Below are 26,763 nucleotides of genomic sequence, written 5' to 3' on the forward strand. Positions count from 1 at the left end.
CAAATCCTATATGTGAAAGCTAACTTATACGTATCCTGATGATGACACGAAATTAAATCAGCAGCCACTTAAATGAAACACTGTTCAGTTAATGTTTGGTTAGTAAAGAATTAGCCGCGCTGTTAGCTTTGCATGTGCACGGTTCATGGCTGAGCATTACATAACCAAAAGTTGGCTAAAAAAGAAATTCGTCAATTAAAGCACGTAAGCTATAGTCCAACAACATTAACTTGCTGGATGTAAACTAACGAGGCCTAATCAAGTAATGCTGCTAAAGTGCATCTTACTTGACAGTCCAGTCGGTCCCGCTTGCGCTCCCCTTGGCACTGTTGCAGCAGCAGGCTGAGGATCACCCCCACAGGACTTGACCCTCCCTCCGCTTTGTCCCTCTCTAACGCTACCTCTGTCCCTGCTGCTTTCACTGACACTTGTTTGACCACTGACATCCCGCCGTGTCAATCCACACCTGCAGACTTTGGATCAGTGAATGTGCGACTCTCTGTGATCGTACGTGTAGCCTCTGGTGCCTCATTACTCAGCCACATTTCACATGACATTTTGGAGATTTTTAATTTTTGGTTTCACTCGGCGGACCGGTGTCAAATCTTTAGCGGAATTGAGGCACCTCAGCCTGAGGGTCCACTTTGCTTTTGCTCCTAGAGTTTGGTTTGGGATGGTGATACTTGCCTCTAGTGTACGTCTCCTCGTGTTTCAACTCTTTCCATGACCGAACATCTTTTTTTCTCTTTTCTTTCTCCGTACCTGCGCCGTTCTCCTCCGGCTCTCCTTCGGGCATGTCACTGGCTGTATGGGACACTTTTTCTCGTCTCGTTCGGGCTGATAAACTTTGGGCACGTTTATTTCTATTGGGCTCGTCGGCAGTGTCTTTTACTGGCATTACTGCAGAAAAGTGCAGTTTGTCCTCTGGCTTTTGAGGGTCAAGTCTGCCCGGTGACTTCGAGACTCGTCTCCGCCGCGGCAGCACTTTTAGCGCATCAACGTCTTTGAACACGACTCGGTTGAGTTTCACCCTGCTTGATGACTGGGGCATGCCGACAACTAAAACAATGACCATCGGAGGTTACTAAATCAGACTTACTCCTGCCAACTATTAAAAAAGTGCCACAAATAAATCTTCGAAACGACACCAAAAGTCTTGTTCCTAGAGTCCACCTTTCCCTGCTGCTCTCATTTTATTAATTACAACTTCACGGGAGTTGAGGTGTGCTGCCCGCATGCGCATGTGCACTGTGGTTATATTTAATTGGAATACAATTATTTCAAAGCCAACGAATACATAAAAGTTATACCATTGCGAAACTGGCATGCCGATGGTTTTCGTTGTGTTTTGTCCATACAGCAAGGCATGTAGAATTGTACGAGATTTATGCAATGATACACCCTACTGCACACTACACAATTCTTTTAAATTCGGTTTAATCAGTCTGTAATTAATTTAGATGAATAATACCTAAACGAAATTAAAAGACAATTAGAAGAATGTATAGAAGATGTAAATGTAGAAAATAAAATCATAGAGGGACATGGAAAATCAAAAACTCAATTAGATTGACAGGGAGCATGTATTTAACATGTAAAATATGTATATTTAAACTTAAAATATATCATAGTTCATTTATGAATCATCAATCATTTAATACATGAAAATGTTATGAGATATATGCAAACTAAAAAACTGATGTCACTGTTCTACAGCTAAGACAATCTAGAAAGGTTTGGCCTAAGGGCTGGGTAAGAGGGGGATGAACATACAACATAATGTTAGAGGTAGACATAATTGTCCTGTAAACTACTGGCGTCATACTGACATGTGCAAACAGCTGTTTATGCAGAGCTGCAGAAATTTGCCACTGTGTGTTGTGCATTGAGGCAATTTACTGGTGACATTATTTTCTTACTATGAAAATACTAAAAGTAAAAAAATGTTTACTTTTTGCTTTGTGTTTAATGGCAAATTGTTTCTTTCTTGTCGCACTTACATATTGTGTTAGTGATAAGCTTTTTCCATAAAGTATTATCAGGTGTGACTGTACATAAATCAGGATCCTATCATTCGTACAATATATGCAATGGCCATTCAAAATTAATTTCATATTTTCTTTTTTATAGACACAGTATCAACCTTAAACACATACAGTTAAAGTTAAACCTTTTTACTTGCCAGGCTCATCTCACTTTTAGATGTTAAAGTCAGTAAAATGGGGTCAGGAGTTGAAATACAATATAAAAGTAATAAAGTAGGAGAATTTTTCCTTGTTTGTGGAAATACACTTTTGCTGGTTACAATCACAGTTATTTCTATATGTTGCCCAATAAATGTATTCTTCCAGTAAATGAAAACCCGTGACTTTTCTATGTGTACTAATGGAATTACATTTATGCCATTTGAGCCTGCTGACAGCATGAAACATTGGAGGGGAAATTTAAGAAAATGTCACTTTTAATGAAAATGTTACCTAATTGCATTTTAATGGTAATAATTTATGTTTTTTGGTACAATCGAGACCAGGAAAAAACAAATGTCAAAAAATGAAGGCCTGTAGAAGTCCACTGTCAACTGATGACAGCAAATTGCTGCCGAGTAAATTGCTCAACTGTGCAGCCACTTTGAAATATTTGCACAATTCTTGTAGAAACACTATAATTTGATTAAAATTTAAAATTTGACAAGTAATATGTTCTGAACCTTTTGTAGTTTTCATGATTTGGTTTTAGATTCACTTTTGAAAAATAAAATTATTAAGCATTAAATGACACATTTTCATAATGTAGCTTTGATTTATTCAAGCTGGAAAAAATGTTAAAATGACATTCATGTTTATACACAGCCTGTAATATATTGTTAAATATTTATTTAAATGAATTTCAACAGAGACATGTTATACACCAAGTTTAAAATAAAGCAATCTGAGATGTTAGGGGTGATGGTGAAACCCTGGTGTTGGGAAGTAGCCGGTCCCTGGACTGTGGCGGCCTGATTCACAACACCAGCTGTCCCGCCCCACCGAGCCAACAGATGGCGCTCTCTTTGTGGAAGTGGCTTTCCATTGAGAAGCAGAGAAGTGGTTCCACCTCATTACGTCCTCCCCAGGGGTGTAGAGTCATCTCTCCCTCATCCTCTCTTTCCTAATCTTCGCTACATCTGTGACAGCTGTGAGAAAAGAACATGCAAATTAGAAATCTGAGGAAACCATTCGAGGTGAGGAGAGAGGCATTGAGACACGAGGGGAACTTTCCATGGGTTGCTCTCGTTGAGTTTTCCTCATAAAACCAGACATGAGGGAATCTGGGAGTCTCTACACCTGACAGGCATTAGACCTCCCACAACCCCCTGCTGCACTTCTGCGGCTCCTTCTTGCCACAGCTCCAACAACATCTTCTATGTAAATTTTATAATCACACCACAGCAATGAGGGCTGTGTGTGTACGTACAGTGAAGAGGAATATAAGCTTTTACTTAGCATATGAAATGAGTTGGGATTAGAATGAGATAAAGAGCAGAGTGAAGAGCAGAGGGAGTATTACAAGAGAGGTCACTCATAATTTTGCTTCTGTGAAGCACTTTAAATCTTCCTGACTGCTCTCACAGACATTGGGATAGCATGCTGGGCTCGACTGAGTGATAAAAGAACAGTGGCAGTTTTACCAATTACTCTGCTCTTCAAATTAAAATGCTGTGCAATCCAGCAATGATAAAAAAAGACATAAAGTTCAGGATCATTGCCAATCAAGCCTGTGTCCCCAGACCACAAGGTTGATTCAGATTATTATGTGTTTTCATTTAGCTGATGTACAGCTCTACATTACAGTGTGTTATCATTATTGTAAGACACCCCCCCTCCCTATAGATCATAATCATGGTATATGCCTAAAAGCCTGACAAAGTACAAATAAAAACTAAGTGTCTACTTGTGTAAAGACAAATGCCAGGTAAACATTTGATCTATTTAATTTTTTGACCGGGGAAAACTGAACTACTGTACTAAAAACAGCTTCCTTTTGGTGGTAATTTCGTGAAATGCTGAAAATGAGACATGAAAGAGGCACAGATGTTGAGTAAAAGCTGCAGAAAGTAAAGGAAGCTCTGTCTATCATTACCAGAGTTAAATGCTGACAGAAACACATGGGAAGCTAAGCTAAAATAAAGCCACCGTCTCTGTAGGTGAGAGGAAGTATATGTCAGTTTCCCTCAGATGTTCAGCTTCTTCATCCAAATGTGTGTATGAAACACTGTGTTGAAGAAATGCTTTGTTTGCTCTCCCTGTGTGTTTTTAGCATGCAAGGCGCTGTAGGTGCACAGCAGTTCTTCCTCTCACACTTGTCTCCTCATGTGTTGCTGCCCACTGAGCAATACCTCTCTGGAGAAGAAGTATGCTTTTTTAATCATGAATAATGTGAGACATTACAATACAGAGGCCCCTTGTGGAGATGATTCAAGCATATGGACATCACCATTTCCACAACTGTGCAGCGAGCTTTAGCCATTGTTGAATTCTCATTTGCATATATTTGAACAGAAGATGAACGTATCTTACCAATCCATTCTGGGAGAACCTGTGTGTAAGGATGCAATTGTGTGTGCGTGTGCTGCGTGTTCTCACCAAAAAGACATGGTGATGCATTCACATGTTAAGCTGTGTTGATAAGGAGGAACACTGCAATTAAATCTGCTTGGCACTGAGGTTGTGCTGCTGAACAAATACACACTTGGGAGTGGTGGGCAAACAAATCTAACCGGAATTTCATATGAAAGAGATTTAAAAATTAGGGGTTAAAGGCTAATTAAACTTATCGAGTTGTAAGATTAAATGAGTGACCATTGTTTGTGTGATATACCCAATATTTAGACTGTTGCTATCTGTTGGATTTGACTTGTAACCCGGCTGTAATATCACTGTAGCATTGGAACTGCAAGGAATTATCTTGCATTCACATCTAATTCTTTGTCTTTCACTGGACCGGTGTAAAGCTGACAGGAACGCAAGCAGCAGCTGAATTCCTTTAAATAGCCCTGCCTGCCTCATCATATGGTTGCTATGGCAGCCAGCCCCTCGCTTCAAGATAACGTCCACATGCTCTGAGAGACCTCCTCCACCTAAACGCTATAGATCTGTGTCGCTGCTCAGTGAAATAGAGGTTTGCCGAAGCGATGCATCCACTTAACAGCACATATGAATAATGTTTTCTGTGTCTACATGTCCACAAAGTGTGAAATAATCAATATTTGAGCTATGAATTTGTACGTGAGATCAATCTGCTGTTGTCGAGGCTTCTCTTATGGGGCGATTCAAGATAGGAGCTTATTTAATAAAATGACAAGTGCCTGAGGGATACAAAAGAGGGAAGAAGAAAAAAATGTTAAGGAGGTAGAGAAGGATCAAAAGTGAAACAGATGAGTGAACAGCTGGTACAAGAAATGAGGTGATACAGAGAGAAATGGAGAGTGAAAAAGAAGATGACTGATGTGTGACATTTTTCAGAAAATGAAGGAATTGAAAAATGGCTGTGGATAAGAGAGCGAAATATCAGATGTCATCTTTTCAAAGACGTCCCTTTTTTATTTATAAATAACTCCTTTTCCTGCACATTCTTCTAATTTTTACCACCTCTTCCCAATCTCCTCATCTCAGTTCCACCATTCCCAGCCCCCATCCTTTGTCTGGCGTCCAGCTTTTTTCTCGTCAGTTTTACCCAAGCTCTTAATTACTCATATGTTTAACTGAGGGTCAAAAAGGACATTAGCAGTGCAGGACAGGAGGCATCTTGTGTGTGCGGGTGTATCTACATAGATGTAGCTTTCAAGCTGACTTTCTCCTGAATCTCTTCCCTAAGTGCACTCAGAAGAACTATTGTGAGGCTCAAAGGTGTGAAATCAATTACAGGAAGAGAGAGGGAAAGGCAGACTTACAGTGTACCAGCAGGTTGGACAAAGCCAATTTTAAAGAGCTTTTTAGTGACCTGGAACTGAATTTAACATCGTTTTAACAACCCAAATACAGAACAAAATCCTGTCTGGGATATTTATGACTGAAAAAACTCAAATATGCATTCCTACAATATTTTATTAGCCCTATTGGCTATTGGTGTGATTATTTCAACATATTTAACATAAGAAAATATTTTAGGTATTTACTGCCATTACACTGAACATCTGGTGCAAAACAAATGGTATTTGCACAATTAATTAATTTTTTTTAATTTTTAAATGAATCAAATTTCAGCATCAGTTCATTTCAAATCATGGATTCATCAAAGAAACTATAAATGTCGTGTCTTTTCAAAAAAAGCTGCATCATAGATGAAAAATCTTGCATATATTCAAATTTATGGCCTTAAATTTTATTCACTAAATCATTACAAAACCACCCTACACATTTCATATAAGTTCAATCACATTTTAATTGTCTTTTACAGCCAAATAATAAAAAATGCTTATTTTGCATATAGATGTGCACGACCACTTGGACAGAGGTGGATATTTAATAGCTAAGACTTTAGCTTAAAACAAAAACAACTCAACAATATGTAGCCAGATGTATTTTAAACTCACCTCAGGAAATCTGAGTTTAAATGTTTTCTCACAAACGTCCTCTTTGCCTTGTTTCATGTAGCCTAAAAGGGAGACAGGCCATGAAAAAAAAGAAATCCGTATGCAGATGTCTACATTTTGAAACTATTTCCGTGGAAATAAAAGAGAAGAAAGTCTACACCAGAGGAGAAGTCAAAAAGAAGTCAATAAAGATGGCACCCTCAATTTCCTCTTAAAACACACAGGCAGGCTGATTGCATTTGAGAGAGCTGGGCACGCCTCAGCATCTCCTAATGCGTCTGTAAATTGAGTTGGAAAATGACGACGTCTGTTGTCTGCACTTGGGATGGAAGCCAGGGAGGCAAAAGGCTTTGCTGTGGAGAGCATTCTCCACATCTCTGTGTTTTGGACCCACTCTATTAACCAGCAGACCTCCACTTGGTGTCAAACACCATTCTCATTATCCCACAACTCCTCATGCTGACAAAGAGAGAGTCTCACTATTTCTTTGGTTTTCTATAGGTTTTTTCCTTCTTTGTATGTGTCGCATCAGCTTTTTCTTTTACTTTCTCTATGGTTAAATGAGATTGTGTTAATAGAACTAAGAATGACCAGTTTTCTGAACGCTGCATTATTGGGGATTTAATATTATCTGTAGCAACACACTGCAAGGCTGTTAGGTGTCAGGGAGTGCATAAATAGAAATGACAGTGTTTTGTGTCCATTATTAAGGAGCTGTGGTGGTCAGCTTAGAGTAGCAGTGATAAGGATGCTTGCTGAGCATCTGCCAAGCATCCATTTCCTCTTAACTCGGGTTTAAAAGGCCCTTCGGCAAACACAGGTACACACATGTGCTCACACACAGGCACAGACACACACACAGAGACTGCTGTCCTCGTGTTCCCTTTACTGAAAGGTGAACATCAATATCATTCCCATGAAATAGGTTAAAAAACTGGTTTATGTCTTTACCCTGACCTTTCTATCATTATGTCTGTTATTTCTAAATTTTTGCTGGCATAGTGTTTAATACCCAAAGCAATACTAAATGCATCTTGTCTCATGTCTCTCTGCTTATTATAGCTTTGTAATAGTTTGTACAATAATTATCCAAAAATATGGTTAATATTTCTAAATATACAATTTTCTCTCATTTGTAAAAGACCAATCTTTGTGCATTAGTGGGTTTTTTAAGATAAAAAAAACTCTGCATTTATCTTTCTTCTTAGTTTTAACTTACTTTATTTATGGGTCTTAAACAAGCCAGTATTTAAACCCAATGGTAGGGGACAGACAGTGGACAAAAGAGAAGCATTATTCACAATTGTAAATGGCAGATGTATCTGACATATACGCATGCGCTCTCTCTCTCTCTCACACACACAAACACATGCACACATATATACACACAGAGACACAGACACACCCTATTACAGTCTCTGTTGGATAATGGTGTAGTCCCTCACCTGCAGCTTTCCTTTCTGTGACCACACTTTTGCTTGACAAATGCAGGAAAAACAGTGGCAGAGATTTTGTGTCCGTAAGTCCGACCCTCAGCTGTCACTTTCAAGTGAATGCACATTTACATCAACACACACACACACACGCACACACATACACACACATGCTCTCTCACACGAGCACAAGCCACACACCCACACAACTGTGATAAGTCCTGAGTGCTGGTAGTCATTTAGGTTAACGTCGTCTCCTTACAGCGTCTCCTTAATAAACTGCAAATATGCAGGCACTTGCAGTATTTGAATTATTAGCAAAAAGACACAGCTTTAACTTAATCCAGTGATGCTGATAATCTGTGTTCTGTATATGCGCGTGTGTGTGTAGCCTAATAAAAATGGAAGAAAAGTGGGTATTTAAATGAGAGAATACTGCTTATCTTGGTACAAACGTGTGTGTGGCTGTTTATGTGTATGTGTTGGAGAAGGTACCCACCTCCCAAAAATGCTTTTTCTTTAAGGAATTATATGGCAATAGTGTCATAAGAGACTGATGCGAAGAAAAATTGCCAAAATTGAGGAGCCATTGCAGTCATTGTGTCAGACCATAAAGAAATACAAGCATAAATTAGACGAAAAAAACTCAATATCTTCTCTAAAATTAGAATGTAACAGCATTTGTGCTACAATAAAGTTACTACAAGTCTATTGACTATAATAAATCAGGACAAGTAGCTATGTTTATTCAAAGCCTGCGTAGCAGCTTAGCTGCATGCTCGACCACTTATCTTCTCTTATGTAGTATATTATTTGATTGTTTGGCCTTTAGTTCAAGTGCAGATCTATAAATTTACGAGTTTCTGCTTGATGCTTGCAGATGATTTTGGCACAGGGGCATGCCAAAAGAGCACTAACCCTGATGACTCTTGTAGGTTGCCAGGTCTGGGCAGGGCAGGGTGGCCTGGCTGGCTGGCTGTTTGGCTGGACGGATAGTTGAGCAGATAGCTGGATAGCTGGCTGGCCGCGGCCGGCTGGGTGCTGGGCTGGCAGGGCAGAGAGCTGTAAAGAAACAACAAGGTCAGCTCTTTGACAGAACACATTCAGCACCTCAATGCTGTGAAAATGCAGACTTCTGAAGATGGTGGAAGTGAAACTAAAAGGACTCCGGCAACTCCAAATGCTGTTGGTATCTGAGGCAAAGAGTTATATTTTACAAGGTAAATGTAGAGTCTTTTTATAAGGACAGGAAATACAATAATCAACTATTACAGTTAGGTGGTTTGACATAATGGGTCCTACAGTCTAGGTATATTCAGGTTGGTAATTATGGATTAGCAGAGATCTCGAGTGAGTGGAGACTTCCCCTGACACAAAGCAGTCAGTAAAAAGCTAAAGAAGGATTACTCTCACGTAGAGTTAGCACAAATACGTAGGCATAAACACACATATACAAACAGGCGTAGACGCAGACGCATGCACACAGATGTGCAGCTATACACGCTCACACCTCAGACCTACACACTCTTGTCGGCCATCACAGACAGCGTGCTGGCTCGGCAGCCATTTTGCAGGGCTGCTCTAGAATGTTCAATTAGGGTAATTGTTGCATCGCCATCATTTCTCAGCACCACAGTCACCGTATATGAAAGAAAGTACCATTTGTGGTCTTTGTGCCATTACACTCACCTCCCAGAATTCAAATTAAAGAACAGTCCTTAATTGTGTGTCTTCAATATCTTTACTCGGCGCAGAGGTCCCATAGTGTACACCACAGATGTATATGATGACCAGTGCGTCAGTCATGTGTGAACTCCAAAGGGTATGAAATGTATGTACGCTGCACGGCTCATTTTAAGGTTTGTGGCAATTGAGGGGGGAGGGCACGCCCTACAGCTTGTCAGTGCTCGCATATGGAGGAGGGGATGAGTGTGTGCATGTGATCTCAGAGAAAAGAGAGGAAATGGGAAGATTGAGAAAGGGAATAAAATGTAAGAGGAGGGAGACAGAGAGGGAGAGAGAGGAGAGGAGAAAAGGGCACTGAAAAAGAAATGTACAGCTTGTTCTGATTGCCACCATTTTTACACTCAAGATTATGCAGTTCGGTCAGTGTTAATTAGGTTTTGGAGATGCAGTGGACTAAGAATATAGATCATCGCGTTCTCATGATGTGTATAGTAATCATATATAGAGGACAATGAACAGCCCACACCTGTCACGCTCCACTCATTTTCATAATATAATGATATGCATCTGCAGGTTATTGCACATTGAATGTCTGTGTTACTTTAGACAAGCGCGAAACCTGAGCACTTTCATGTCTAGAGTTTAAACCCTCTCTAACTAAGCTAAACTCTAATTCGTAACCAATAACTATTTGAAAAATAAACTAAACAAGGTGGAATTGTCACTTCTTACACAAAATCTTTTTGCCAAAATCTTTGAGATGAGTCTTTGTGCATCCAGAATATTGTCTTCTTTGAGTACAAACTAATGCCATTTAGGACTTTACCAATCTGAATGGATATTTTCCACAAACCGTAAAAAGCTTGCAGTAGTCCTAAAATGCTAATGTACAGTACTACAAAATACACTAGATTGCAACCCCCCACCCCCACCCCTTACAAATATCTGCAATCACATGAGCAGGATTTAACAAAGGCCACATAAAGAGATGGGCACATCTATTACAGTAGCTGACACAAAGAGGGAATTGATAATCTTGTGTCATATGGACGGGGTTGAGTCAGTCTGCAGCCTTATGAGACAGAGGCTGAATAAGGCTTGGTGCATGACGGTGAAGAGTCGGGGTGGGATGGTGGCAAGCTGTCAAATGGGACAGGTTCAATAGGGGCGTCAAGGACTGAGAAGGGAGAGACGAGTGAGAACACCGCGGCTCAATGCGCCCATGTGATCTTCTCAGACATGATGATCAGACATACTGTATGCACATGCTTACGGAGGCACCCTGCATGTTCCATTCAACATATAATCCCTTCCCCTACCAACTCACACACACTCTTACAGAATATGACTACACATACAATCCACCGCCCTTTGTCTGGGTTCATTGGTCAGTGATGGCCGGCAGTTTGGCACATTATGCTCCTTTTCCCATTCTTTTCTTTCTCTCCTCTCACATACACACACACATCCACACCAGTAGTCATGTGCATGGAAGTTGTCCCCTTCTCACACACATGTGCTGTAATCTCATTTTCTATGGCATGTCTATCAGATATTACAGTAGTGTCATGACCGCCAGCCCCCCTCCCTCCTCTCAGTCCCTGTGTCCTTAGAACACACCCCACCCCCACACCAACCCCCACCTACCGGGTGATCATCTGCTGTGACCGTGTCCTCCTATCACCGTGAGTCAGGAGTGTTCGACGGCGATGGGTGGAGGGTGCACCCTATTTGACTTATTTTCTTTTTCGCCTCCGACATGACGGTGTGAGCGGTGCTACAGTTCCAGACAGAGAGGACCCTTTGTCTCCCACCACCACACTGGGAGGGACGGCGTGCGTACACACACATATACTGTACATACTGGCATGGCTGCAAATGTAGACACACACACAAGCTTTCTGAGAGCAACTACGCACACGCTCCCTCCCTCTCTCTCTCTCTCTCTCTCACACACACACACACACACACACACACACACACGGCTTCTACGCTGACACATCAGTACAGTGTGGGAACACAGGATGCAAAAGTAACAAAGCTGACATCCTGGAGAACATCAGCGGCTACACACCTGAGTACGTAAATGTTCAGATTAACACATCCCTATGTGAAAGCAATGTGGAATAATTTCATTGTGTGCATTTTACATTAGAGACTGTGTGTGTGAGTGCGTCTCCTCAGACTCACCTGGCAGTACCCCTGGAGCTGGTTGTCGTGGTAATGCAGCCTCAGGTGGGGTTGCAGAGCTATGACACCTGATGTCCCTCCTCCCTCTCACTCTCTGTGCTGTAGTATAGGATCAGTAGCTACACCCTAGCACTGACAGAAAAGGGGGAGACAGAGAGGAGGGGTTTTTATCGAGCCTGGCAGATTGTACCAACAGCTGCTTAGAGACGAGGGAGTACCACGGTGCAGAGCTGGTAGAAATGGCCCTGGTAGAGCTCCAGCCAACTCCATCCGAACCACCCTCCTGTCTGCGCTGAGATGGTCTGTGCCTGTTCTCGGTGCTCTGATTGGACGAAGTGCTTCCTCCTTCATCAAAATGTAAAATTCCAAGACAGAGAGAGTAGTGCAGCATTTGTGTGTGGGTGTGTGTGTGTGTGTGTGTGTGTGTGTGTGTATGTGCGTGTATTAAAAAAGAGAGTGTGTGTGTCTAAGAGAAAGACAGACAATTCAAAAGGAGAAATGTGTGTTCCCTGTGTGTGTGTATTTGTGAAATATTTGTCATATAGACTGGTATGACTGTGTGCATGTGTTTGCGTGTGTGTGTTTGCCTGAGCATTCATGTAAATGTGTGTGTTTGTGTCTTTGTGTCAGGGAGACGATATACAGGATGCCATTGTCTGTGTGGGCGTGTGATAGAGGAAGAGGTAGTCGAGGGAGAGACACAAGACAAAGAGACTGAGAGATAGGAAGACATGGTGAGCGTGTATGTGTGTGTGCGTGTATGTGTGTGTCATGAAGGGAAAGAAAAAGAGAGCAGTGTGTACGGCCTGAGAGCTGTCATCATTAGTCTCTCTGCAGCGGCTGGTGTTGCAAAGGGGCTTGTCAGTCAGTTTCTGTCACAACATGTCACACTGAATGGACACACACACACGAACACACACTTTCACGCACACACACACCCTCCCAGAGGAGATCATGTCAAGATGGTGGCCGGGTTGCTCTGACAAGGTGATTCAACCCCTCCACAACCTTTCACCCCTTGCCTCTCACTCCTTTGCCCACGGTGTCATGCACAGGATCAATGCCCTGATTTGTCGGTTTGACTGTGAACTGAAAACGTTTCTCATACAAAATGCAGGTAGAATTAGACAAGGTGGAAAAGGGACACAACACACAGGAAGGCAGTAAAAAAATGGGTGAAAGAGTGGCAACGAGCACTCACACACGGCCGAGTCTCCTGAGAACTAAGCAGTGAAATTGTGCTGACTCACTGTGCTCGTGGCCGGCCCTAAAGCACACACAGATCGCCATCTAAATACAGCTAATTCAAACAATACTATTCAAAACATAGAAATTGATTACTGATAATGTCAGTGCAGGGGCGGCTAAGACAGAAAGCACTACAAACAGCGCTTCATCCCCATCCAATCGATCCTCTGTAGTTCGCTGCGGAGGAGAGTTATATGCTCACATATAAAACAGACCTTCCTTTTTTCCTGGCTTTTCTCCGTCTCTCTGCCGCTGCCGATTTAATTACCTTCTATATTTATCGGAGCTCAAGATGCTATTTTGGTTTTGAGACTCTTGTCACTGATATCAGGAGGCTACATTATTCAGAGTGAGAGCACCGAGGGCCGTCAGACACAGAACATGAGTGCTATTGTTAACCCTATGGAGAAGGAAGGACGTTTATGTCACACTTACAATATGGGCGATCGTGTACGTTTGCATTGCCTTTCATCCTTACTCTGCGCGCTGTGAAGCTGTGATTTTGCAAAATGTTGTACACACCACTGGACTTAGGTGTGGCATGTCTTTCACGAGTCTCCATTTTCTGACTGCTTCATCGGAAATCTCAGCCCCAGAGCATCAGGAGGAAGATTATTTCCCGCAGAAACACACACAAATAGCTACATATACAGATGGGCTACCACAAAAACACAAAAATGTAGCAGAGTGTGATACTAGTAGTGTACAACGTGCCCGCGCACACTTACAAAAGCAACACAAACAGCCGGTATAGATCGGCGTCCTCCATATTTTGCTGTGATTTATGATTGCTCTTCAGTAGAGGCCACAGTCATCTCGGAGATGATGGCCATATTGATCTGATAAACAGTTTCATTTACTGCCAAAGCCATTCATAGTCACACTCACACACACGCACACATACATACTCTGGCATGTGCACATTCACACACGCAATCAAGGCAAAGACACATAGATTCACAGCAGGAATAACCCAGCTTTCTGCTTCATCAATTCCCCACCTCCTCCACGTCTGCTTTTCTGTTTCTCTGCTCTTTCTCTTCTCCTCCCCCCAGGCCACCTCACCCTCTCCTCTGCTCTCAACACGCTTTAACCCGTTCTTCTGCCCTCGTTCTCGTTCTTTCTACCAGCATTCTCTGCCAGTCACTTGGTTCCTTACCAATAGTCTCCCCCACACAGACAGTATGGCCTCTCTTTGATTAGATATACTAAGGTTATATCTTGTTTACTAATATTTCCCAGCAACTTTGGACAGAAACATGCAGGGGGTGACCAAGTTTGACATTACTCTCCATCAGTTTTTGTGCAATACAATAACATGTCTTATTCAAAAGATAAGTCTTAAAGTAAAGGTCAACCCTAAAGCAATACTCAAATGGCATATGTATGGCAATAAGTTATTGGCTCTTAATTATATTATGACTGGTATGTAGGACAAGACGAACAACATCCATGGCCCTAGTTGAGTAGAAGCTAATGTGAGGACAAGTTAATCCAGGCCTGCAACTGCCAGGAAGTATCTTCCAACAAGATGAGCAAGGAAACACTGCTAGTAGAAACACAAATTTAATTTTAATTATACTGTAACTTTGCACTCTTCACTTCTTGCAATGCACTTTAAGTGTGAAGGTATTGCTCCTCAACCAGTGTGGAGAGAGAAGGACAGATTACAAAACTGCAGGCAACTAGCCATCTGTATTAATATTTACTTGAAAATTTTTAACCAGTCTTTGAAAAAAGTATGTAGGATTTTTAAGGTCTCATGTTACACGCTGTGGGAACAAAAAGCTTTGTTACTTTGGATGTTACCTAATCATCAATCAGCATATGGAATCCCCCCATCCCCAGATCTTTCAGGCTTTTCTTAATTTTAACAGCGGAAAAAAAAATTCAGATTCAAAAATCAGATGGATCGGACATCATTGTGTCAGCAGTAACAGGAGCCTGGCTGTTTCAGGTTAGTAAATGTTGCAGACAATATGTCCAGGATGTCTACTACGGCAATGATGGACCACAGACCATATGAAAAATGATTATTTTTCATTAATCTATTACAATATTTAATTAAAAATGTTAATACTGATGTCAGGATTAGTCTGGCATTCGAGGGAGTGGAGTTTCACTGTTGTTTAATTAGTGTGATGGGTCAAACTGCTTTAATTAGCCCTACTGTTAACGCTACAATTAATTTTACTGTCTAATAATGGTCTAAAGATTCATTTAACAGCTTTCCTACTCTGACCAGTGTGACATTGTAGAGTGAATTATGTGTCCCTATAATTTTTTTGCATTGAAAATGACCAAATGTAAACATTTGAAAAGACAATGTTAAAAAATCAGCTGAATTACCCTCATGCAGTTTGTGTCTGTCTATGGATGTGTGTGCATCATTTGTGAGTAAACAGTCAATCTAAGAGGAGTGGAATGGAAAAAACACACACTACGAGTGTGCAACATATTCATACACACACCCGTGCACGTACACTAGAAGGCTTTCAGTTTCTAAATCAATCCCACATCCGTAGCTAATGCAGTGCTGGGCCCTCTTCAGGAAGCATTAGGCCTATTAGTCAAAGTGCGCACGCATTCCTGTATGTGTGTGCGTCTGAGTGTGTGTAGAAGCCGCACACTCAGCAGTAGCCGATCTCAGTGGATCCTCTGGGGTCAGCAGGTGCAATAGGGAACGAGGGACCATCTTATTGTGTGTGTGTTTTCCCTCCCCTCGATATCCTCTGGGCTCTTTATCGCTCTAAAATTATCCTCCATTTACTGGAAGACACTTGACAGACTGAAAGGGAAAAAGAAATATGGACATTCTAGTGTGAATGTCTTCCTGGATCACTTATGGATGTAGAACTAAGAGGAAAACAGTCTTCTTTGTCTAATGATCTAATACAATAAAATTGGGTAGGTTAAAAAGTCTGATAGACTGATGTCTCTCCTGACCAGAGCAGACATTTTAGCTTTCTACTACTACTACTACTCTCCTTTCGGCTTATCCCGTGAGTTTTTTTGGGGTCGCCACAGCGGATCATTGTCCGCATGTTGATTTGGCACAGTTTTTACGCCGGATGCCCTTCCTGACGCAACCCTCCCCAATTTCTACCGGGCTTGGACCGGCACTGCATCGCTGGGGAAGGGGAATGGGCTGTTAGGGGTTCAGGGTCTTGCCCAGGGACACTTCGACATATAGCCAGGGCCGGGGATCGAACCACTCACCCTGTGGTCCGTAAGCAACTGCCTTTACCAACTGAGCTATTCTAACAACACAAAACATCTTCTCATACTCATGGAGCATTAGTAATAATACTGGATTTATACTAATGCATAAAGACCTCACAGCACTGCTGCAGAGCCTACACATGTACAGTACTACTTTGGCTACATGTACAATAGTATATTTTTAGTAGTAAAATTCCTGTCAGCAACTTAATTTCTCTAGGATTCCTTGTTAAATTATCAACAATATATTTCTACTATTACTCTGACTTTATCCTGTCGATGTGTTGGTGTCTGTCTGTCACGACCACCCACCCCCGAGCCATGACTGCAGCTCCTTCACGACCATTGCTTTTCTCTACTAATCACACTATTTGAAATAATTTGGATGTAACAGCCGGTTGTAATGATAATGTGTGATGCCCCTTTAAAGGATTTTATTTTAAGTCTAAACATAAACTTGATTTGTAAACCTATCATTCAGCACACACCAAGCCATCCACACAAACATTCGACTCAACACTGAATGAAAGGAGGTAAATTAAACTGAGAGATAATTGGCACTTTGCTTCCAATGTTCTCCCTGACTTAGATTTTTTGCTTTTTTTGTACCTCTCTCTTAAGTCACTTTGGATAAAAGCATCTGCCAAATAACTAAATGTACTGTAAGTAAATAAGGTGATTATTGGGGTTCTATAGATTTAAATTCAGTGATAAGATACAATATGTCAATTTGTTTTCTCCTTGTTCTTGTTACGCAAGTACACATGAAATTTTTAAACACTATTACTGTGGGGAACATAATTATATCATGATATAATCTGATCATATATGACTTATCTGTCTGTTCTTGCAGCGGTACTATCAACTATTAGTCTGTCTTTTAGCATAGTTCATAGTGTTCTCTCAACCCAAATGCAACTACAAAACTATCACTGACTATTTTAATAATTGTACTTTTAACACAAACATATTTCAAAAGCCTGTATTAGACATCCTCGTGTGACACCTTTTCATATTACATATGGCCCTCCCTTTTCCTTTTGTCTCCGTCCCTCATGTGGCCCCTTGCCCCCTCTGCCTTACACTGCATTTTTACATCCCGAGGTAGATCAGGTCTCGGCAAATCAAAATATCCATTCATGTGGGTGTAGCCTATGCATGATCATGTGAACATGCACACTCACATTCGCAAACAGCAACTACATCGACATTGTGTCAGTAGACCCACAAATGAGTTCTGTTATCATCAACTAACTGAAACTGATCAGAATTTGCTCATGATGCAAGAGAGAATATTAGAAACACACATAAATGTCTCTACCAATGCCAGTAGCACAAAGATCAAGATCAGTCGGACAGAGCCAGTTAATAGACCAGTAGAGACGCTGCAGAGAGAAATGAGGGTACTGGATGGCAAGAGTCCATGTAAAAGTGAGAGGGAGGAGAGGAAGGAAGAAACTAGCAGAGAAAGTGAGACAGTAAGACTGGCCATTATAAATCATATCCGCTGTTGGTGCCGGCCACGTATCCTAGCAACCAGACAGTCTCTCCACCTCTCCTCCATTCCTTCCAACAGCCTGGTCACTCTTATTACCCATAGTGCACTGGGCCATGCCCTAAAAATGGCGCTTTGTGCATACAGCTAGCAGAGTGATCTGCAGAGGATTTATATTTCTAGCAATCAGACCTCATATTAGCAAACCCCAGGACAGTGCATTGATGGTTTTAATAAAAAAAAAAACAGTGGCTAATTAGGACAAATTACGCTCAAAAAACATGAGCTGCAATTCAGGATACAAATCACATCAGAGAACCGATTTTGTCCTAAAGTCACACGTTTTCATTTGCTCCAGCTAATTAGCCCTCCTGTTCAGGTCCTTGTTGGTGTGGCTTTGCAGGGAAATGTGTCAGGTCAACACACTTTATCTATTAAGAAGAATGTTGCAGCAGATCGTAGCAGAGTATAGCAGAGCATTTAGAGGGGAAGGGCTGGGCAGAGAAGTGGGGATTGACTTTTAGCCTCATTCTAGTGCTAGGATAGTTGCATATTGTAGCTTTAACAAGTGCGACAACACAAAAGGGGTGGGAGAGCCTGAAAAGACACATTGGTTTTCAAGGTCCAATTAGTACACAGTGAATGCTACTACTTCCCAATAATGTCTGAATTTCTGGTTCATATTCAGGGTCCTGGTAATGTGCACTCTGGCTCCAATGTCACACATAAAATGAAACTAAGACAATGATTCTAGTTACAACTATGCTTTTTCTGTTCACTATATGCTTCATCATTTTGTTCTAACACATGCTGAAAATGGGCTATAAATAAAAGCATTTAGGATACTTGCTGGGTAGTTACCTTATGAGGTAATGTACAACAAGGAATATCTCCATGATAAACAACTTTTACATAGTGAACAAGAGTATATGTCAGCAACACACACATTGTTTTATCTTTTTCCCATGACTATCTGGTTCTTTAAATATGTTTGTTTTGTCAACTTTCCAGCATTATAGAATCCTGAAGCCTGTGGTATTATGCTGAGACACTGTTTTAGCATTGTAATTGGAAATTATAACACTTTTTCTAACTAACCCTAACTGCATAGCTGAGATAAAACTAAAGAGATCTCATCTGGTTTTTGCACAAATTTTAAGGATCAGTCAAAAGCATGGTATTATCTGAAATATGACAATAAGATGCATCTTCATTTTGAATGTCAAAATCAATACGTTGTAGGAACGGTGTTCTGCACGCAGGAACCCTAGATGCCACCTGAGACAACAGTATACCACACACTTCCAGTTATTAGATTACACAATCAGACAATTTAAGAACAGATTGTGATGGCTTTGCTTGTTCCCTGAACTTTCCTCCTGTCCCTGGTCTTATGAGACTGAACAAGCACTTTGTTTAAATCAATTTACTGCCAGACCATGGGTTGCTGATTCTGAGCCTATGATAAAACGTGAAAAATATGATATATCATATAACCTCTAGCTAGCATGACCAGCATTTAGTTTAGAGACACAGAGATCAGGCTGGCTCCACACTGCAGCTTTACACTGTCTCCTCACTAAAAGCTTCACCTGGTTACTCCTCTTCAGACTGATACAATCCTATACTACCCCTGCTAGTTGTTGGGCTCGGCTACAGCCTCATTGTCTAATGCCTTATGAAATTTTGAGTGCTCAGCAGAGGGAACAGATAGAAACACACACAGAGGATGAGGGTGTGCATCAAAGGAAATGAAGCACTCACGAACCACTCAGTCAGCCCATAGTCCAAGAGCCACCAGAAGTCGGTGGTATGAGAGGAAAATTGTGTTTGAGGAATAAATGACAAAGTAGTCATAGATTGTGTTTGTTTGTGTGTGTGTTAATAAAACACAACTATGCCACCTTGTGGACCGGGACAGTCAGGACTGTCCTCAAATTTCCCTCCTGTAAGACTTCAAATAAAACAGTAGACACTGTTTTTGAAACATTTTTCTAGTTTCCTGCTAAGTTGACATGGCACCATCTTGAAGTAATAAAACTATAAATAACATCAGATATATGGCCGTATTTCTTTATTTCTTATATAATGTGCACACTCTTTTAAAACATATTGTTTGCTGATAAGTTTAAATCCTATACCACCCTACTGAATTTACTGGGTAGTTCCCAGTCTTTCAGATCTCCAAAAGACCCAAATTACTCTTAAGAGTCACCATACAGAGACTTTAAAACCATCTCTTGAAGGAGCTTTTGAAAAACAGCACCTCTATAAATCTATAAGATAACCGCCCCTTTTAAGATTTAATGAGACTCACGGTAAGAGATGGGGGAAAAATTGTAAGGCAGCAAAAGTGTTATTCCTTTAGCAGCAGGATTACACTGTACAACCCAATCCTTCAGGGAAATTAATCAGATTAACTTTTCCTTTAATCTCTGCCCTTATCTTAAATTATAGGAAGACATTTATGCAGATAAGTAAATTTTTAATCTCTATGCAAGCATGTGTGTTGTGTCTATTATTAGCCTGCGATATGTTTGAGGGAAGCCAAAATCATCTTGGATTGACATTGCACAAGATCCGCATGACAGTGATTAGATTTATTTTTCAACAACACACACACACACACACACACACACAGCTTTCTTTTGGTGTATATGGACAGTACCTCTGCCTTGGTTCAAATATGAAATATTGTCCTCATTTGAAATTGTGTACAATTTGTACATTATCAATATGTTCTTTAGCTAGTGTGTATTTGTTGTTGATGTTGTTTTTCTGCACGCTTTGAACCAGTTGTTTAGTTTGTACTAATACTGAGAAAAGTAAAATGCATTCAACAACTCTTCATAATGTTAACTGTGTTTTCAGGTCACGTAGTGGTGGCGCCTCTGATTGGCTGAGCGATGATTTGAGACACTAATTACTTCAATTCACCAAACACACCCTCAGTGTAATTTACACGCACTGTTTAAGTGTTTCATTGTTGGATTTTTACGTAAAGGTCTTGAGGGCTAAAATGTTTTGTATAACAGTGCATTACCTCTGTTGTGCGAAGTTCGGCCGTGGGCATTTATTATGTTCCTGAACGTCTCTTAATGCTTTTTCTGATGCACAAATTATTTTACTGCTTAGATTAAATCAACTAACTACAACACGACAAATAATTAATTGACAATATAAAGAGGCGATGAACGCAGGTGTGTCGAATACCAGAGGACCATAGGGTTGCTGCACCTTCAGGTGCTGTTGGACGAACAACATTGGGGCACCGGGGAAGTCCTAAACATTGAGGGGAACGTAGTTTGTCATTACACAACACATATTTGCTACCTTTTATTCTAAGTCATATGCTGAACACACATACTTTGGGATCTATTTAGTCATTAATTGTAAAATTTATCTTGGAGTACCGGATGTGCCTGAACGCCTCACAATAAACTCTGTACTTTCTCACATGTTGGCGACACAATCACCAAACAACATGCGAAGGATGGCGGAGGAGATTCAGCCTGGTAAGGAGCAGAGGTGAGTTTTCAAAAAATGATTTGATTTCAACTTGTCTTCATACATGTCTTTGTCTGGTTTGTAAAAGTTCGTCTTATTTTACCCTTTATCGTGAGCGCCGTCCGTTTTGAGATGCTTTTCACCAGATAAGTTACATCGTTTTCTTGAACTAGTCTTGACCAATTTAGTAGCTTTAACAAAACCAAAATACCAACCCCTTTAAAAATTGTTTTAACAGCTTTTAATGTATCTCCTGTTAATAGCCTCTGGGCAAAAATTTTGTCATTTTTAAATACAATTTTAGTTAACTCTCTCTTTCAGTTAATCTCAGCAGAAGTTCTCCCCAAATATTCTTTGTAGGCCCACGATTTTTAGTTAACTTTTACTAAGAAAAGAAGCATGTTGGAGACGATTTACAATAAGCTGGCATTTCTGTTTAATACAAGTAGGCATCTGGTTCTACAAATACAGAACAAGCTCATGTGTCTCTGCTTAATTCTCAAATATATTAGCAAGCTGTTCCCTGTGTTTTCTAGAAGGAAGATTGGGACAAGTACTGTATAGACAACACCATCACTGATAACAGAAATGGTCAAAGTTCATTTTATGTCTGTCTTTAACTGCACTTTGTGTTTTGTCTGCCTGCTTGTGTCCATGTTTGTTGCCTGAATCTCAGCTCCTGGATATCAAGCTGGCTTCCCTCTTGGTGCCCTACGTCTCCCTCTCGGCTGAAAGATGCAGAAGAAAAGATGCTCAAGAGTAAGTGTAGCTTTAAAGCACTTTTGGGACTCGACAGATTTTTAGTCGGGAGTTTTATATTGCCTAAAGGGGCATTAGTTTTTGTTTTCCCTACTTTACTCCCTTTTTTTGCAGGTGTGAACCGGCCTTTCTCCAGGCAGCATGTTCGGATTTCTAACGGCAACTACCTGTGGACCTTGGCATTTTCTAATCAACTACAGGCCTCCTCATCTTTCTCCCAGCCTGCTACCCAGACCAGGCCTCCTCTGGTTCTGCTGCATGGTTTTGGGGGTGGAGTTGCTCTCTGGGCCCAAAACCTGGACACTCTCTCCAGCAGTGGGCCAGTCTATGCTGTAGACCTTCTGGGCTTCGGCAGGAGCAGCCATCCCCAGTTCAGCGCTGATGCAGAGGAGGCTGAGGACCAATTCTTGGAAGCACTGGAGGAATGGAGGAAGAAGGTGGGACTGGAGGAAATGGTGCTACTTGGACATAACCTTGGAGGATACCTGTCTGCTGCCTACGCTCTCAAATACCCACACAGGTGTGTGTTGATGAGTGCATGGATGGCCATGCATTCAGTTTTTCAACTCTTAAGAATTTTGTTGAGAGCAGTGACCTCTATTGTAAGTATTCAGACTATTCATTATTTAGTAATTTAGTATTTTAAAAAATGTATAATGAACTGTTTCATTGTCCCATCTGCTAAATTAATTCAATAAGCGCATGTGTGTTTTGTAATTGAAATTCAGCATTTACCTTATGTCATTTATCAAGAAGCATTGTGTGTGTGTCTGCATGCAGGGTAAAACATCTGCTTCTGGTAGAGCCCTGGGGATTCCCAGCCCGTCCAGAGAACTCAAACCAGAGCTCCATCCCAATGTGGATCAGAACCATGGGGGCTGTCATGACCCCTTTCAATCCTCTAGCTGGACTTAGACTTGCTGGGCCTCTAGGTGAATCACACACAGACACAACCACACAGGTGTTTCCTTGGCTGTATTTGGCTATAGATTTACATTTTTAAATCATGAAAATGCAACACAAGTGAGACCAAAGTAAGTTTGTTTTTTGTTTTTGTGGGATTTTTTTGTTTTATTTTCCCCCCTCCTAATTTTTTTCCACTCTCTTCTCTCAGGCCCATTGCTGGTCCAAACCATTAGGTCAGATTTTAAGCAGAAATACTCCTCTGTGTTTGACGACAACACTGTTTCTGACTACATCTACCATCTGAATGCCCAGACCCCAAGGTGAGGAAGTGTTCAGGCTGACATGAACAGATATGTCATTTCTCACTACATCACACAAGCTCAACATTGTCTTTCCATTTTCAGTGGAGAAACAGCCTTTAAAAACATGACCATTCCCTACGGCTGGGCTAAGAGGCCTATGGTGGAGAGGATCAGACAGGTCGAAGCTGACATTCCCATTTCCTTCATCTATGGCTCACGCTCCAGTATCGACAGTGACTCTGGCTATTCATTAAAAAAAGACAGACCCGATGTGAAAATCACAGTATGTTATTCATTTATTTTTTACTGTCATTTATTTTACTAATATGAAGTTGCTGGAAAAATAACATGACAAAACCGAGTGTATCCTTTGGATGCAGTCAAAGGATGTGGAAGTTTTATGAGGAACATCCACATTGAGCTGCGGCACTTCATAGACTCATTATGAAGGCATTCACAGATAATTTGCTCTTTAGGATGACTTAAATGTTCATCAGATACATTTCATAAAGTGTTCCACTTATATTCAAACAAACTCATACATTTTCACCTTTTAAGAATGCAAAGCACATGTTATTTCAGAATAGCTGATTCTGTTTATGTATTTGTCCTTTAGGTGATCAGAGGAGCAGGCCATTATGTTTTTGCTGACCAGCCAGACGACTTTAACCAAACTGTCCTTCAGATCCTCGCCTAAGAAGAAAAGTGAGAATGAAGGAACAATTCGTCTTTCTGACATACAGGAGACATGTAGGAGAGCTGTAACCCTCTTCATACTGTCCTTTTACTCTTTCACTGACTGAAACAATCCATCCAAGCTCTGCCTCTCTCCAGGGCTCACGATCAAAGGTCAGATGATGCCACTATGTTCTATATTCAGTCTTGTGTAGATAAGTTTCGTAAATAAATGTGAGATGCAGTGAGTGTTGCTTGCTTCATTTTTTTTTCTTTTTTCTCCTGCTGTTGTCAGATGACGTTTAAAATATTGGGCAATTCTTCTTAGTAAAAGAAGAAAAATCATCTGGAGTATCTTGTTTTGAACCTACACAAACACCAAATGTTCCTTTTATGACCCCTCACCCACTCAGAGATATGAGGGAGAAGTAACTAGGGCAAAGGGCTGGTAACTTTCAGCATACTTCCTTCTCCAATTCTGCAGAACCACTCTTGCTGAGAGCAGCCAGCAGATGGCAGTACAGTAGCAGCCTGCATGCTTCACCTCTACTGTTTTCCAGAATGGTAGCATTGAATCCCTCCCAGAGCGCCCTCACGTTCATGCTGAGCTGAGTGACCTACTCAGGAGACCTGGACAGGGCTGCCTTAAGAGCAGTATGACACTCAGCTCTCTGTTAAGTCACAAGTGCAGTGACAGAATAGGGTCAGATGTGTGTTGGATTAAAAATAGGCCTCCTGTTTCATGGGGCTCCAACATAAATTTAACAACTTGGTATTTTAGTAGGAGGTAATTTTGTGAGTGTGATTCTTCAAAAGAAGCCTTAACCAAACAAATCTGTGTTTTAAGTTACATTTTAATGTACAACGTGCAGTCTAGTCACTGAGGGCACACTGTTTACATTCTGCATTTTTATGGTATGAGAAACTAAACATTTTATGATAGGAAAAAAAAAACATCTTTTACAGGGTAAATAAGTTAGTTCACTTAGACCTCTGAGAAGTACGGAGTGTTACACTAAACTAGGCACTATTGACAAAACCTGCTACAGGATGCACATCATGCCACAGAGTGGAGCCATGTATCTGTCTGATGTATTTTTATTTTTTTAACAGATAAAGTAAGCTAATACAGGTTGTAGACTTACTTGAGATTCCCCATTAGTAGACACAAATCTATTTTTTTTTTCTGCATGTAGAATTATAGAAAACATGATTAAGAAAATTACAGAGGTTTTCCTTAATGCTGACTTATTCAAACAGATGTCTCCCACAGCATGATGCTTTGGGTCATGATAGTATTAAAGGCTGCAGTTTGGTACAAATTGAGAGTTAATAACCTAGAGAGAAAATATTTCTGAGCACAGAGGACCTTGGCCTTTTACCAGTCCAACCCTACCTCTGTCCATCTCTGTCATTTCTGAGACATCAACTCGGCCCACCCAAACTGTCTCCTGGCAACAGGGTAGCCACGGAGACAGTCTTTTGGATCAACGAACTGCAGGAAGCAATGCTGTGGTTGGACGGGGTAATTATGGGTTGTTTGCTTTTTCTTGAAGACTCTGCCTGCTTGTCAAGCCAGCGAGGAACATTCAGCAGGACCTACATGTGCACAGCCTCTCGTGTTTGGAAACTTGCACCCACAACGTGCCCAGGCCTCTGTTCATAATACTCACTCAACAAGCCTGTAGGCTTTTATTCATCATGAGTCTTTCGCTGTCACCCACACAGTCACATGGACACAATCGTTTCATTAAAAAAAGTGAGAAAAGTGACAGGAGCTTTCATTTGGGGTTTGGATATAACTAAAAGCTAGAAGGCCTGAAATAACTGCACATAAAAGGTGTGCACACACTAACAAACTGTGCTGATGCTGCTGGAAGCCTATCAACTCTGTTTATCTTTAATCAGCAACACCACATACAGCTTAGTGCAGCCAAAAAACAGTGACACTTCTTTTTGATTCACAAGACTGAACTGATATTTCTTTCTCATTAATCTTACTTTCTTTGCTCCTCATAGTTTCAGAATAATGTGTTTGTGCTTAATACATGATCAAAATCTTTGCAAGTGAACATGAAGTCAATCCTGCTAAAGGCTCCACTTGTCACCCAATTGCTTTACTACTGGACAACCTTCATCACTGTGCAGAAGATAAAGTAAATTATTTTTCTCAATGTCAACCACCTAATGAGATATATGCATCATACACACGCGGCTCCACTCCCATATCTTGTCTGAGCTAAACAATTATAGTCTGCTTCTGACTGACTAATGATATTTACAGTCCAGAGATATATTTTTACCTACAAAGATGCCAGATTGACATTTGCACACTCCAAAAAACATTTCCAAAAACAAGTCTGTGTAACCGATATTAAATAAAAGCAGTATCTTTCACTTTTATCTAGAAAGTTACTTTACCACAAGATCTGAAATGTACAGTAACTTTCTCAGTTATTATGTGGTGAGAGCACTTCACAGAAGCTCGCAGCTCTTGCATTACAGCGAAAACGACAGCACCTAATGATCGCACCATTTCAATTCTGACTGAGTGCATTGGGAAAAACTAACAGAGGAAGAGATGGAGTTTGCCAGCTGGTTGGTTATTCTCTACAGACATAGCACAGGAAAAGCTGTCGATGGGATGATTTTCTCTTCACCTCGCAGAAGCAATGAAAAGGATCTGAAGAGGCACTGAGGCTTTTACATTTAGAGTCATGCAGAGGCATGTCATGAGTGACTTCACTGAGACTGATGCTGAAGAGCTAC

The 26,763-nt window shown here is 40.9% G+C and overlaps 1 protein-coding gene and 1 long non-coding RNA gene across 3 annotated transcripts; one reads left to right on the plus strand and one right to left on the minus strand.

The window, feature by feature from the left end:
* Positions 1-2,779: 2,779 nt before the first annotated feature.
* LOC137128527 (uncharacterized) lies at positions 2,780-16,083 on the minus strand. Of its 2 annotated transcripts, XR_010914590.1 has the most exons (4): positions 11,881-16,083; positions 8,923-9,066; positions 6,572-6,633; positions 2,780-3,172 (listed from the first exon to the last, which is right to left on the minus strand). It is a non-coding gene; the product is annotated as an uncharacterized lncRNA (long non-coding RNA). The 2 variants fall into 2 exon arrangements; XR_010914591.1 differs by lacking the exon at positions 6,572-6,633 and having other exon boundaries at positions 11,881-16,071.
* A 5,140-nt stretch (positions 16,084-21,223) lies between these two features.
* Positions 21,224-24,242, plus strand: LOC137128521 (1-acylglycerol-3-phosphate O-acyltransferase ABHD5-like). The gene is made up of 7 exons (XM_067506683.1): positions 21,224-21,373; positions 22,029-22,111; positions 22,226-22,631; positions 22,892-23,043; positions 23,226-23,337; positions 23,422-23,602; positions 23,936-24,242. Exons 1-7 carry the CDS (start codon positions 21,303-21,305, stop codon positions 24,014-24,016), a joined length of 1,086 nt encoding a protein of 361 aa, XP_067362784.1. The 5' UTR covers positions 21,224-21,302; the 3' UTR covers positions 24,017-24,242.
* Positions 24,243-26,763: the final 2,521 nt, after the last annotated feature.

Source organism: Channa argus, chromosome 1 (assembly GCF_033026475.1).
Source record: "Channa argus isolate prfri chromosome 1, Channa argus male v1.0, whole genome shotgun sequence".
NCBI lineage: Eukaryota > Metazoa > Chordata > Actinopteri > Anabantiformes > Channidae > Channa > Channa argus.

What these genes read in the sequence shown, in the direction of transcription:
- LOC137128521 (XM_067506683.1), top strand. Translation starts at nt 21,303, where the DNA reads ATGTTGGCGACACAATCACCAAACAACATGCGAAGGATGGCGGAGGAG. An exon ending in CAGCCTGGTAAGGAGCAGAG is followed by an intron (nt 21,374 to 22,028) that starts GTGAGTTTTCAA and finishes CCTGAATCTCAG; the next exon opens with CTCCTGGATATCAAGCTGGC. An exon ending in AGAAGAAAAGATGCTCAAGA is followed by an intron (nt 22,112 to 22,225) that starts GTAAGTGTAGCT and finishes CTTTTTTTGCAG; the next exon opens with GTGTGAACCGGCCTTTCTCC.